The sequence below is a fragment of the Pipistrellus hanaki genome, assembly GCF_964339955.1.
Source record: "Pipistrellus hanaki genome assembly, chromosome: 6".
Classification (NCBI taxonomy): Eukaryota; Metazoa; Chordata; class Mammalia; order Chiroptera; family Vespertilionidae; genus Pipistrellus; species Pipistrellus hanaki.
In genome coordinates this window covers 55,244,670-55,259,139 of record NC_140508.1, presented here as the reverse complement: position 1 = coordinate 55,259,139, position 14,470 = coordinate 55,244,670, and the positions used below count along the sequence as shown (strand labels likewise).

The 14,470-nt window shown below is 37.0% G+C and overlaps 1 protein-coding gene across 2 annotated transcripts in view; it reads right to left on the bottom strand.

The window, feature by feature from the left end:
• Positions 1-14,470, bottom strand: part of ROCK1 (Rho associated coiled-coil containing protein kinase 1) — a 101,451-nt gene that overhangs the window by 63,632 nt on the left and 23,349 nt on the right. For both annotated transcript variants that reach the window (XM_084888080.1, XM_084888081.1), the window contains exons 2-4: positions 12,614-12,695; positions 3,096-3,196; positions 2,854-2,991 (exon numbers count right to left, since the gene is read on the bottom strand). In XM_084888080.1, the coding sequence (XP_084744206.1) occupies positions 2,854-2,991; positions 3,096-3,196; positions 12,614-12,695 (321 nt within the window). The remainder of the gene's footprint in view (positions 1-2,853; positions 2,992-3,095; positions 3,197-12,613; positions 12,696-14,470) is intronic.

Below are 14,470 nucleotides of genomic sequence, written 5' to 3'. Positions count from 1 at the left end.
AAGGGGGGGAGAGAGAGAGAGAGAGAGACAGACTGATTTGTTGTTCTACTCATTCACTCATTCATGCAATCACTGGTAGATTCTTGTATGTGCCTTGACTGGGGATGAAACCTGCAACAACCTTGGACAATGTTCCAACCAATGAGCAACCCGGCCAGGGAAATATATATACACACACACTAACTGAATATTTTATACTGAGAATTAAAAATTATAATAGTTTCATACAAGTCTCCTAAGCAAAAAAAATAGTTTGGCTATAATTTAAATTGTGCTGTAGTAAGGTTTAATGTTTGATTTATACAAAATCACAATTCTCAAAAAGTCTCAGCTGTCCCTTATTAGCTGTGTGACTGGGCAATTTACTTAACCTCCCTGAGTCTCTGTCACTATAATCCTTCAAGAAGAATGTAAGTGATTGTATCTTGTTTTACTTTTATACTGCTCAGTCAGCATCTGGATGTCTAGCAATCAGTGAGTGCTTAATAAATATCTAATAAATAAAGCATAAATTAATCTATAAACTAGGACTATACCTAATAGGGGTTAACTGCCTTTCAGAATTGTTTTAAAAATTAGTGAATATAAAAAGCACTTAATACAGCAGGTGCTCAGTAAATGATAGTAGTCAAAAGGAGGACAAGTAATAACTAACAAAGAAACAGTAAGAGGCAGTAGCTAGACTCAAAGCAAGAAGATAAAATTCCATTGATATGAAATTGACAAGAAAGCTAGGCATAAATGCATTTATTATGTAACCAGGATTGTAGAAAAAAAGAGCATATTTACAAAAGAACATTTTAGGTAAACATAAGATTAGAATCCAACTAACATGAATAAGCCCAAGAGAAAATATACCTAATTTACCTAGACACTTATATAAAAAATCTGTTTCAGTTTCAGATTTAGTTATTTTTAAATGTTTTTACTGACTTTTAGAGAGAGAAGAAAGGAGAGGGAGAGAAAGAGAAACTTCAATTAATCAGCTGCCGCCTGCTGGGGATTGACCCCACAACTGGGCATGTGCCTTGACCAGGCAACCTCCTGGTGCATATATAGATCGATGGTAAACCACTGGGCCACACTGGATGGGCCCCAGATTTAGTTCTTTTCATTAAAATACATATATTGGAGCCCCAGCCAGTTTGGCTCAGTGGATAGAGTATCAGCCTTCAGACCGAAGGGCCCTGGGTTCAAGTCCAGTCAAGGAAATGTACCTGGGTTTCAGTCTCCTCCCCAGCCCAGGCCCTGGTCAAGGTTAGTGCAAGAGGCAACCAATCAATGTATTTCTCTCACATCAATATTTCTCTCTGTCTTTCCCTCTCTCTTCCACTCTCTCTAAAAATCAATGGAAAAATATCCTGGATGAGGATTAAAATAAATAAATAAATAAATAAATAAATAAATAAATAAATAAATAAATATATGGGGAAGATAAGAAACTAAGTGGCATTTCATGCTACCCCAGATATAAACTGGGCACCATAATTATAGAAACATTGTTGATACTAGTGGCGGTTTATAAACAATGTATCAAGAAAACCGAAGTTCCAAGCACATAAATTGTAAATTTAAACCCTAAAAGTAACAATTATGTCTTGTGTCTTAACTCTACAGAACAGCAGATATTTTTTCTGTATTGGTAATTCCCAACCCAAGGAGACAATAATGTCTGAATAGATCTTGGGTTGTTAAAACCGGTGTGTGGGAGTGCTACTGGCATTCTCTGGGTAGAGGCCAAGGATGCTGATAAAAATCCTATAATGCACAGAATAGGCCTCAACAATAAACAAATTACCTGGCTCAAAATGTCATATAATACTGAGCCCAGAAAACCATGCTATACACAGCTGATAAAAAAAAAAAAAAGGACAGTCAAGTATAAAAGCCTCCTTATGTTAACCTTAAACATTTTCCATACGCTTCTTTTCACAATTACTAGGATGTTTAGTTAGGATATACTTCATTATATACTGTAAATAGATGATTGATAGATTCCAAAGCACGTTAGGAATTAGAAATGGTCTAGCCCAATAGTCTCATTTTTTTTAAACCAGAAGACTTTACTTCTACCATACAAAATCTTACAATAGGATTCTAATATATATATATATATATATATATATATATATATATATATATATGTGAATTCTAATATACATATTACAGAGCTATAGTTTAGGCAGAAATAGAAAATCTAGAATTATAACCAACCCCAAATTCCTGCTTCTCCGTATGATTTCACCTGCAGTATCTCCACATACCAATAAAATAACCAATTTAAGCCAACTTGCACATTTTTAAGGAAGGAAATCGATGCCCAGAGATGTAAATAACCTCGCCACAGTCTCATAGACAGGCCCTGGGTGAAGACCAGGACTCACAACTATAGGCTCTTTTTCCCATGGAAAGCCTAAAGCGAATATAATATTATTTGGAGGCCTCGCAGAACTCACTTTACCTCTCATTTTTTCCATTCCTTCCTCTCCACAAAATGAGTGACAAATAGATGAATAGGTAAATAAATAATATAAGACCTTATATTTGGGGGAAATAATTTCAATTTCAATATTAAGCAAGTATATTTAGAGTATAATAATATGACTTCCTCCAAATTAAAGCAGATTATTTAAAATTTCTAATATTTAAATTCTGTTTTGCCTTAACCTTACTTTTCTCATGGAGCTGATTCAATAAAACTAAATGTTATGATTTTAAAGATAATAGTATATTAGACAATTCTGTAATTGCCAATAAATTCTCTATTACTGTTCTGAAAAAGAAACTAAGCTTCTCAGATATGTTTAATTAACAAACTAGTATAGCAAAAATGAAAGAGTAGTAATATCATACCTGAACAACCCAAGGGCTATTAGCAAAAGCCATGATGTCCCTTTCTTCCCAGAAAAAAGCAGAATCGGATCTCTTAATCATTTCAAATTTGCTGAGAAGCTTCATAGCATATACCTTCCTGGTGGATTTATGCCTTACCTTTAAAATTGAAAATACAAAATAATAAACTTTTGTGTTAACAAGTGCATTTTTTAATTTTAAAAAGTTTCTATTTTGAATCATATTAAAAAAAAATAACCTACCAATTGAACTTCTCCAAACGCACCTCTACCAATCACCTTCACTACTTCATAATCTTCAGCTTTCATTCGTAAATCTCTAATTTTATTTATTGTGTCTTTATCTGTATGAAAAGAAAAGTTATCATTTTAAATCACTGAAACATTATAACTAACACTTTATTTTACATTTAGGCTCTTGAAAAATAATGAAAAACAAAGAAATTTATTGAAATTATTTTGTAATATATAGTAAAATGTAAAGTTATAAAATAGAGAAATGTTTAATGTACAAAGAATTGCTTTAAATAAATTCTGGAATGACTTAACTTTATTGAAATGTTTTCATTAAAATCTAACTTCCTAGAATGTCTTAGAAAACAATTATACTATAAACGTACATTAAGAATAATTATTTAGTTATTGGTATTTTAAATACATATCAAATTTGAATTGAAACCCATGAGTAGACAATTTAAATTAATGAAATAAACTTTTCTCTTTATCATCAGTTTTGATAGTCCTTTAAAAAAGAAACTAATTGCCGAAACCGGTTTGGCTCAATGGATAGAGCGTCGGCTTGGGGACTGAAGGGTCCCGGGTTCAATTCCGGTCAAGGGTATGTACCTCGGTTGCGGGCATATCCCCAGTAGGGGGTGTGCAAGAGGCAGCTGATCGATGACTCTCTCTCATCAATGTTTCTAACTCTCTATCTCTCTCCCTTCCTGTCTGTACAAAATCAATAAAATATATTTTTTTAAAAGAAACTAATTTAAGATATCAAAGGCAAACATGCTAAATAATCACATACTTGTATGATTACATTTCTCTATTTGAACTTAAGACTTTCATTTAAAACAGTGGGAATCACTGCAATTATTTATATAAACCTGTCATGCTACAAACTACAATAATTTACAAATCCCCACTGGATAGATACTCTATTCCTAATTTGGTCATAGATTAAAATGGGGCTATTTTAATCCACATGGTCAACATTGGCATGAGATTACATGGAAAAGCTTCACATTTCAGAGTTGTACAAAATACAGAACAGCCATTAAACTTCAATTCTAGTTCCCTATAAAAGCTGCATATAATACTCTTTCTATTTTTTAATTTTATTTTTTGTTTTTTCCTTTGAAATGCACACTTCAATCCAGTGTTTGTGTTCATTATGACAAATAAGCACATGCAATAGAGCAAACTTTTACACAGAGATAACATAAGTACACTTAATTTTAGGTTACCTATCTACAGGAAGATTTACTACCCAAATATTTGTATCTACCATACAGGATCTATAGTACTAATTGTAGATATATAAAGATAATTTTAAAACATAGTTCTTATCTTAAAGAGTTCAAACTCTAGCAAATGAAACAGAAAAACAAAACAAAACAAAAAAACAGCCCAGCTGGCATAGCTCAGTGGTTGAGCATCGACCTATGATCCAGGAGTCAGGGTTCAATTCCTAGTCATGGCACATGTCCGGGTTCTGGGCTTGATTCCCAGTATGGGGTATGCAGTAGGCAGCCAGTCAATAATTGTCTCTCATTATTGATGTTTCTATTTGTCTCCCTCTCTCTTCCTCTCTGAAATCAATAAAAATATATTTTTTAAAACAGAACACCCCAAACAATAAGGGAGATTAAGCACAGTTTGTTAAGTACTAAAGACACCTAACCCAAGCCTGCCTGGGAGAAAGGTGGCTAAAAAAGGCTTTCTGGAGATGATGACACCTCAAACGAGTCTAAAATTAAGAGCAGTAGTTAGTCAGGTTGGGAAGAAAAGAGAAAATACAATAGGCAGATGGCAATACAAGCAAAACACAGATGAACTGTATAAGAAATTCTGTGTTACTAGAGTATCAAGGTTGTGGTAAGGATTAGCAGGAGAGACTGGAAAGATGCAAACTGTTTAAAGAGCTAGAACTTACCTGCAGTCATATAATTATTATTTAACCATCAAAAATATTTTTCACAATAAAATTTAAAGCATTTCAACATGTAAAATAGATTTTTTTTAAAAAGGCCTGAACCAGAATAATATATAATATAATAATAAACATGTAATATGCTAATTAGACCGGACAGCCGAACAACCTTCTGGACATCATTCCAAAACAAGCCACTGCAGCAGGGGCCAAGGCAGAGGTGGTTAGGGGCAATCAGGCAGGCAGGCAGAGTGGTTAGAGGTGATCAGGCAGGCAGGCAGAGGGGTTAAGAGCAATGAGGCAGGTAGGCAGGTGGGTGGTTAGGAGGCAGCAATCCTGAATTGCAAAAGGGTGCAAGCCAGGCTGAGGGACCCTCCCACCCCATGCATGGATTTCGTGCACTGGGCCTCTAGTGTATTATATAATAGCCTATGAGGTTTAGAGCCGTAAATAGACTATAAATATAAAGTCCGTAGCATGATCTCAGAAAATATATCTGCTGCAAAATTTGTGTGGGAATAAAGATCTTGCTTCCTGTTTTAATTTCTGAACAACACAGGAAATGTATAAAGCAGCTTGATATTATTTGTGATTCAAACAAAATTAGGTGTCTAAATGACTTTATTACGTTTAAGTTTTGCATAAAAGTGCTATTTTACTTTTAAATTTTAAGTTGAATTTAATTAGAAACATTATCAAGTCTAGAGCAAAACTTTATTTCCAAAGTCATTACATTTTCAATGAAAATTCAATGACAACCAACATTTAAACATTCTTAACTAACTCCCCTTTTCCCTTTATATTCCACATCCTATCGTTCAGTAAAACATGCAGCCTCTACCATTGAAATGTATCTGGAACTTGATCATTTCTCATCCTCTTCACTACCATGCTGGACCAAGCCACCATCATCTCTTCTTTAGAATATTGCAGTGGCTTCTTAACTAATGTCCCTGTGTGTATCCTTGCCTCTCTATAGTCTATTCTTAACACAGGGTGATATTCTTAAAACACAAGTCAGATCATGTCACTCTTCTGCTCAAAACTCTCTAATGTCTTGCCATCTCACCCAGAGCAAAAGTCAAAAGATCTTACAATGGCCTACAAGACTCTACATGACCTAGCCTCCCTATTTCTTTAATTCTCTGACATTATCCTACAATTCTCTCCCTTGCTTAATCCTCTCCAGCCACAATGGCTTCCTTGCTGCTCCTCAAACATTGCAGGTACACTCCTCTGTTAAGACCTTTTGCACTGGCTATTCCTCTGCATGTGATTCTCTTCTCTCAAACATCTGTATGGCCAACTCTCTCAAATACTTTATTTTCTCAAATTTTACTTTTTCTGTGAGCCCTACACTAGTCACACTATCTAAAACTGAAAAATTCTGAGAACTTTCCATCTTTCTTATAGCATTATATTTCCCCCCATAACAAATACCAACCTCTTTATTTATAGAATTAATTTCATGCAAAATAAAACTCACAAAATTATAAATTTGGTAAGCCCTTACTAATTCTCAGACCAATAAACAGGATTGTAGTGAACATCAGACTCTTACCAATTTCTGGTTGTCAATTGTATTGAGCCAAGAAGAAAGCTACAATTCAAAGTACTGAGATATTATGCACAGTAAGCAAGGAATGAAATGGTCAAGACATTGTAACTTTTTTAAAAGATACACTTTTGATTTCAGAGAGGAAGGGAAAGGGAGAGAAAGACAGAAGCATCAACGATGAGAGAGAACCATTGATTGGCTGCTTCCTGCACACCCCCACTGGAGATCAAGCCCGCAACCAGGGCATGTACCCTTGGCTGGAATCGAACCTGGGACCCCTCAGTCCGAAGGCAGATGCTCTACCTTCTGGGCCAAACCACCTAAGGCGACACTGTAACTCTTGACAGGCCACTAACAAGCTAATCTGTCTCTAAATAATCACAGGTTAGCCGAAGATGTAGTACAAAAGGTTGAGGATTTATAGTTTCACTAAATATTCATTTATTTATAGAGTCACTAAATATTCATCAGGATTTCAAACACGTACAGACTTTTCAATCTAACTTTCTAGAAAGCAAATGGATGGTTATTAAGAATCCTTTTTTAAAATAACACTTTATACCCAGTAAATTCTACTTCTGGAAATTTGTCCTAAAGAAATTATATATGATGTAGAACTACAATAAAATGTTTTTTAATGTAAAGATTAAATAATTTAATATTCATATTATGAAATATTAGGCAACATTTAAAATTTTGTTGAAGAATAATTACACAGAATGATATTCAACAGGAAATGTTGAGCAAAGAAACAGAAGAAACTGCATTTGGTTTATGAACTCAATTTTTAAAATATATATTTTTTATTATTGATTTCATAGAGAAAGGGAAATGGAGAAGGAATGATAGAAACATCAATGATAGAGAATCATTGATTGGCTGCCTCCTGCAGGCCCCACACTGGGGATGAAGCCCAAAACTGGGCATGTGCCCTGACTGGGAATCGAAACCTTACCTCTTGGTTCCTAGGTCGATGCTCAACCACTGAGCCACTCTGGCTGGGCATATGCTTTCATTTTTTAAAATGTGCTATCTATACATACTTATTGACATAAAATGTATTTTGTGAATTGCTTTCCACTAAAAACACTGGATAGCTGACTAAATTCTATTTACTTATATTTGGGTTGTCCTAATGTTTTGCTCTAACAATATATTTTTGCTATGAAAAACATTCTTTTATATTTGCAGAACTGTTTTTGCAGGATACCGGTACATTTCTTTAAGTAAAATTAATGGGTTATGCTCATGAACATTATTAGTTTTGAAATATACTGTCAAACAAAATGACTGCATCCATTTTCACTCTTAATACTCACCAATCCTTGATATTACTTTTTATTTTTCTGGTTCTGATTAAGTTGAAAGTAGGGATAGAATTGTTTTTTAATTTTAAGCCACATTAATTATTAATGCATTTGTTCAACTATCAACAGTTCATTGGTCATTTTATGTTTTCTCCTTTATAAATACTATACTAGAGGCCCAGTGCATGAAAATCAAGCACTGGAGTGGGGGGCATCCCTCAGCCGGGACTGTGCCCTCTCACAATCCGGTAGCCCTCCGGGGGACGTCTGACTACACTCTGCCAGCCGTGAGCCCGGTTTCTGGCTGATTGGCACTCCCCCTGTGGGAGTGCACTGACCACCACAGGACAGCTCCTGCATTGAGTGTCTGCCCCCTGGTGGTCAGTGTGTGTCATAGCAACTGGTAATTCCACCATTCGGTCGATTTGCATATTAGCCTTTTTTATATACTAGTGGCCAGATGCATGAAATTCATGCACAGAGTGGGGGTTCCCTCAGCCCAGCCTGCACCCCCTCACTCAGGGACCCCTTGGGGGATGTCTGACTGCCAGTTTAGGCCTGATCCCACAGGGATCGCAATCTGGGACCACTGGCTCCTAACCACTCACTTGTCTGCCTGCCTGATTGCCCCTAACCCCTCTGCCTGATCACCTCTAACCTCTCTGCCTGCCTTCCTGATCACCCCTATCTGCCCTCCCCTGCCAGCCTAATCTGCACCCAACATCCCTCCCCTGCTAGCCTGGTTGTCCCCAACTGCCTTCCCCTGCCGGCCTGATCTTGCCGCCAACTGACCTTCCCTAACAACCTGATCTGCACCCAACGTCCCTCCCCTGCCAGCCTGATCTTGCCCCCAACTGCCCTCCCCTGCCGGCCTGGTTGCCTTCAATGGCCCTCCCCTGCCAGTCTGATCACCCCTAACTGCCTCTGCCTACCTAATCACCTTTAACTGCCCTCCCCTGCTGGCTGATCTCATCCCCAACTGTCCTCCTCTGCTGGGCCAATCTGGTTCTGATTGGTCAGTTTCTATGCCAGTCAGCGCCAAAAGCTCCGCCTCCTAGGCAGCCATTGGCTCCTCACACTTCAACCGGATTTGGTTCTGATTGGTCAGGTTCTATGTCAGTCAGCATCTCTTGGCCTCGAGGCCTAGTCAGAAATGCAGGTAGAGGCCAGGAGAGAAATGGAGATGCGGCTGCTGGCCTGGCCCAGAGAGAAAGAGAGAGGCAAGTGCTGGTCAACAGTTGCCACACAGGCTATGGATCAGACACTGCTTCTCTCTTCAGGCCTCTCCATGGGCCTGAGTAGCAGCCCCCTCAGCAGTCAGTGCTTTTTGCATATTCATTTTCGAACTTGCATTTGTGTTCAACTTAATTAGTTCTTAAAGCTTTTTTGCAAACTCTTGAGTATTTTCTATTGAAAAAGCATGTCTATAACATGCTTTTGTCTATAAATACAATTTTACTTCTATTTTAATTTATTTAAGTTTTCTTTATTTCACCTAATTGCACTAAAACTTCTGGGACAATGTTGAATGAAAGTGGTGAGAAAAGACTGACTTTTTCTAATCTTAAAGAAAAAGCATTTAGTCATAAAGAAATATAATATGAACTGTGGGTTTTTTGTAGATTCTCTTTCTCAGGTAAGAGAGTTTTCCTTCAAATCTGAGGTGCCAGAGAGATATTTTTAAATCAAGAATTCTGAATTTTGTTAAATGCGTTTTGGGCATCTACTGAGATTATGGATTTTCTCTTTCAGCATGCTAATATAGTGATTGATTTTTGAACACTAAACTAACTTTGCAATATTGGTATAAATGCTCCTTGGTCACAACTGTACTTGATGCAAGATATGATTTCTTAAATTTTGTTTTATTATTTTCTATACTTTTCTTCAATTGAAAAACTAGACTATCAGAAAGGGAAACTAAGAAAATAATCCCATTTACAAGTGCATAAAAACAAACAAACCTAAGAATAAATTAAGCCAAAGAGGTAAAAGCCTATACTTGGAAAATTAGAAGATACTGAAAAAAGTACCTGAAGAAGATACAAATGAATGGAAGCATATACTGCACTCATGGTCAAGAAGAATTAACATCATTAAAATGTCCATACTACCCAAAGCAATCAATAGATTCAACATAATTCCTATAAAAATAAATCGTGTTTTTCAGAGAACTAGAAAACAACCCCCAAAATTGCATAGAATCAGAAAGACCCCGAATAGGCACAGAAATCTTGAGAAAGAAGAACAAAGTTGGAGGTATCATGCTACTTAGTATCAAACTATACTACAAGGCTATAGTAATCAAAACAGCATAGTACTGGCATAAAAACAGACACATGTAAGAATGGAACATAATAGAGAGCCCAGAAATAAATCCATGCCTTTATGGTCAATTAATATTTGACAAAGGAGGTAAACACATACAATGGGGGTAAATATAGTCTATTCGATAAATGATGTTGGGAAAACTAAACAGACACAGGAAAAAAAAAATGAAAACAGACAACCTTCTAACACCATACATACGAATAAACTCTAAATGGATTAAAGATTTAAATTTAAGACTCAAAAATATAACACCCCAAGAAGAAAACATAGGCAGTAAAACCTGGCACATTTCTCGTAGCGGTATTTTTTCTAATATATCTCTTTGGGCAAGGGAAACAAAAGAAAAAATAAATAGGACTACGTCGAACTAAAAAGTTTTTGCACAGCAAAGGAAACCGTCAACAGAACAAAATGGCAACCTACTAAATGGAGAAAGATATCTGCCAATAATACATCTCATTGAGGATTAATATCCAAAATTGATAAAGGACTAAGACAACACTAAAAAAACAATCCAATTAAAAAATGGAAAGAGGACCTGAGCAGATATTTCTCCAAAGAGGACAGGTGATCAATAGACACGTGAGAAGATGTTCAATATCACGAATTTCTGAGAAATGCAAATTAAAACCACAATGAGATGTCATCTCACACCTGTCAGAATGGCTATCATCAATAAACCTACAAACAAGTGTTGGCAAGGATGTGAAAAAAAGAAAACCCTTGTGTACTTTTGATGGAATGCAGACTGGTGCAGCCACTATGTAAAATAGTAAGTATGGAGGATCCACAAAAAATTAAAATGAAACTGCCTTATAAACCAGAGATTTCAATTCTGGGTACATATTTGAAATAACCCAAAAATACTAATTCAAAAGAATATTTGCACCCCTATATTCATTGTAGCGTTATTTGCAACTAGCGGCCTGGTGGACAAAATTTGTGCATGGCGAGGGGTGGGAGTGGGGGTATATTCCCTCAGCCCACCCTGCACCCTCTCCAATTGAACAGCCTTCTCACAATCTGGGACTGCTGAATCCTAACCTCTCACCTGCTTGCCTACCTGATTGCCCTAACTGCCTCTGCCTGCCTGCCTGATTGCCCCTAACCCCTCTGCCTGCCTGCCTGCCTGATCACTCCCACTGCCTCTGCCTGCCAGCCTGGTTGCCCTCAACTGTCCTCCCCTGCTGGCCTGATCTCATCCCCAACTACCCTCCCCTGCCGGCCTGATCTCACCCCAAAATGCCCTCCCTTGCTGGCCTGATCGCCTCTAACGGCCTCTACCTCGGCCCCCACCACCATGACTTTGTCCAGAAGTCAGTCAGAAATCCAGAAGATGGCCGGTCGACTCCGTCTAATTAGCATATTACCCTTTTATTAATAAGATAGAAAAGATACACCAAGAGCCCATAAACACATGACTGGATAAAGAAGATGTGATACACATATACAATGGAATGTTATCTGTCCATAAAAATAAAAAAAAAGAAATCTTTCCATTTGTGACAACATGAATGGGAGGATATGCTAAGAGAAATAAGTCAGCCAGAGTAACACAAATACCGTGATTTCAAGTGTATGTGGAATCTAAAGAACAAAATAAATAAGCAAACAAAACTGAAATAGACTCATAGACAGAGAACAGACTGATGGTAGATAGAGGGAAAAGGATATGAGGGATATGAGTGTACAAATGATAAAAGAAATTACAACATAGTAAAAACGTTTGAATACTTAGAAAAATAAAACTTTATAACCAAACACATGTAACCAAAATTGAAAGACAACACTAAAACCAACCCAACCTAAATATATCAATATATACGGTTTAGAAAACAGAAATAAAGTAATGGAATAGGGAAGATTTTGTGATCTAAAATCTTATTAACAAGTTCTTGAAACAATTTCAATAAGTTCTTTAATCAAAATTTTAAATGATAATGTCTATTATTAAATCTAAAATAATGATTTTAGAAGAGTATCTGTAAAAATTAAATAAATGCCAACTTTCACAAAGAAAATTCCCATATCTAAGGTGGGATTTTCATATGTAATCTATTTTTACTTGCAAGTATTAAAATATAATAGCTAATTCGTTTGTAACAGAAAACTAGAGAATAAATACAACCTTACTGAAATTTAATGTGCACATGTAAATATATATATGCTTACTTTAATATATTTATTTTAGCCCTTTACTTTTCATTCCCTAATCTGCAAAATATTTTATAGATTCTCCTAATGAGCACCCAAACTGACTAATAGTTTCTTTCCCATTTCATTCATTTTATGTACAAACTATTGATGAAATAAGCAAAGAGTACACAGAAGAAGAAAAAAGTGCTCAAATTATCTAAGTCAAGATTTCATTATATATAATCTATAATTAACCTCCACAAAAATTACTTACATCTGCTTAAAAAGTTGTCAATATTTTTGTTTTTTCTTAAGGCAGGAAAATCCAAATCATATACCAAAGCATCCAATCCATCCTAAACAAATAAACAAACAAACAGTTAGTTTTCTGGATCACTCTATGAACTTTCCTTTTTTATGAGTAAAGAATAAAATATACCTCTTAATTTTTAATTAGCTCTCTCACACATCTTGCATTTACTTGATACTTTCTATACGTAAGGTTACATAAGTACTGAGATAAAAGAACATTTGCTTATATTTCATATATAGATTTTTCACATTCTAACCCTCCCAGAAAGAGGAGCAGCAACAAATCACCAATTGGCTACAATTGACTTCAACTCATGCATTTTTCCCCTCAAGTGAGCATAACATTTTACTTTTCATTCTCCCTTACTACTGCATTTATCTTTATTTCAGACACTCATCAAAAACAAATGGCCTATCTTTGTGCCTACACATATTTTACAAGGAAGTAACTAAAAATAGCAGTTCCTAAAATGTGAAGTTTAGTATAAGATAAATTCAGCAGTTAGATATACTTTTAACTCTTTGCACTCCGCTGTCCCCTCTCAGGGGACATAGGAATTCTAGCATATCACTCGGATGTCCCCTCTCAGGGGACATTGCAGTTTATTAGTGATTATGGGGAATTGAGTTATTTCAACGCAACTTTTTGAGACATGCATGTTTTCCTGAAGTTTTATCTTGAAATGGCACAAGAAATTAAATCAAAATATCGTAAAATTACTAAGATATATACAAGAAATGTCAGCAGGTTTTGTGTCGGACGAGAACGTGAGATGCGTGCTCACGACGGTCCGAGCACTTCGCGACGCCACTTGAAAAGAGCGATAAGGGGAGTTTGTAGAAGAAAGGTCAGTTTTCGAACATAGCGCGCACTGTATAGTGAGATATATAAGTACAAATAAACGAGTCTACATCTGGAGGAAAAGATTTTCAAAGCTGAGCTCATTTTGGTTTGAAGCTTCGAGCAGTGCACACAGATCTAACGAGTGAGAAAATCGGAAAAGTGATTCTTTTCTTAGTGAATAAATTGTTTGGTGAAAGCTATTTTGGTAAATATCATCTTGTCAGTAATAACAATTAGAAACTTATCGTACTGTACAAAATTATAAACAATAAAATATTGGGGTTTTTTTTGCAAATATACATTCCTCGATGTCACCCAATTTATATAAGTCCAATATCATTATAATACATTACTTGGTTCCAAAATTATACTAAATAATACGAGGGTCTGTAAATGCACGTTTCCGCCGCAAAGTAGCGTCGAGAGTAGCTGGTAGCCAATGTCCAGAATGGTTCGGAGTGCAAAGGGTTAATTATAAAAACACAAGTGGCCCAGTGCACGAATTTGTGCACCCTGAAAGGAACTGTGGACCACGAGGCTGCCCTGGGCAGAGGGGCAGGTTTGCCCATCCTCCACACCCCTGCCCGGCCCCTCCTGCCATGGCCCCAGTCCCCAGTCTGCCTGCAACCCAGCTCCCACCACCACTGCCACTCCCATGCACTGGCGATGCCAGCCCCACTCACACCCACAGCATGGAGCAACTGGGGCTGGCACAGGTGCAAGCGGGGCCAGTGCCATCAGCAGGTGTGAGCAGCAGCAGCTGCCCCATTCGCCCCTCAAGAGCAGGACAAGGTGGAGAAGCCCTCAGGGGTGATAGGAGCTGGCAGCCACCGCTTACACTTGCTGACAGTGCCAAGCGATCAGGACCAGTGCTGGCACTGGCAGCGGGTGTGAGCAGGGCAGTTGCTGGCATTGGGTGCGAGAGGAGCTGGCGCCAGTAGTGGGCGCAAGCAGCGGCTGCCGGCCCAAATCGTC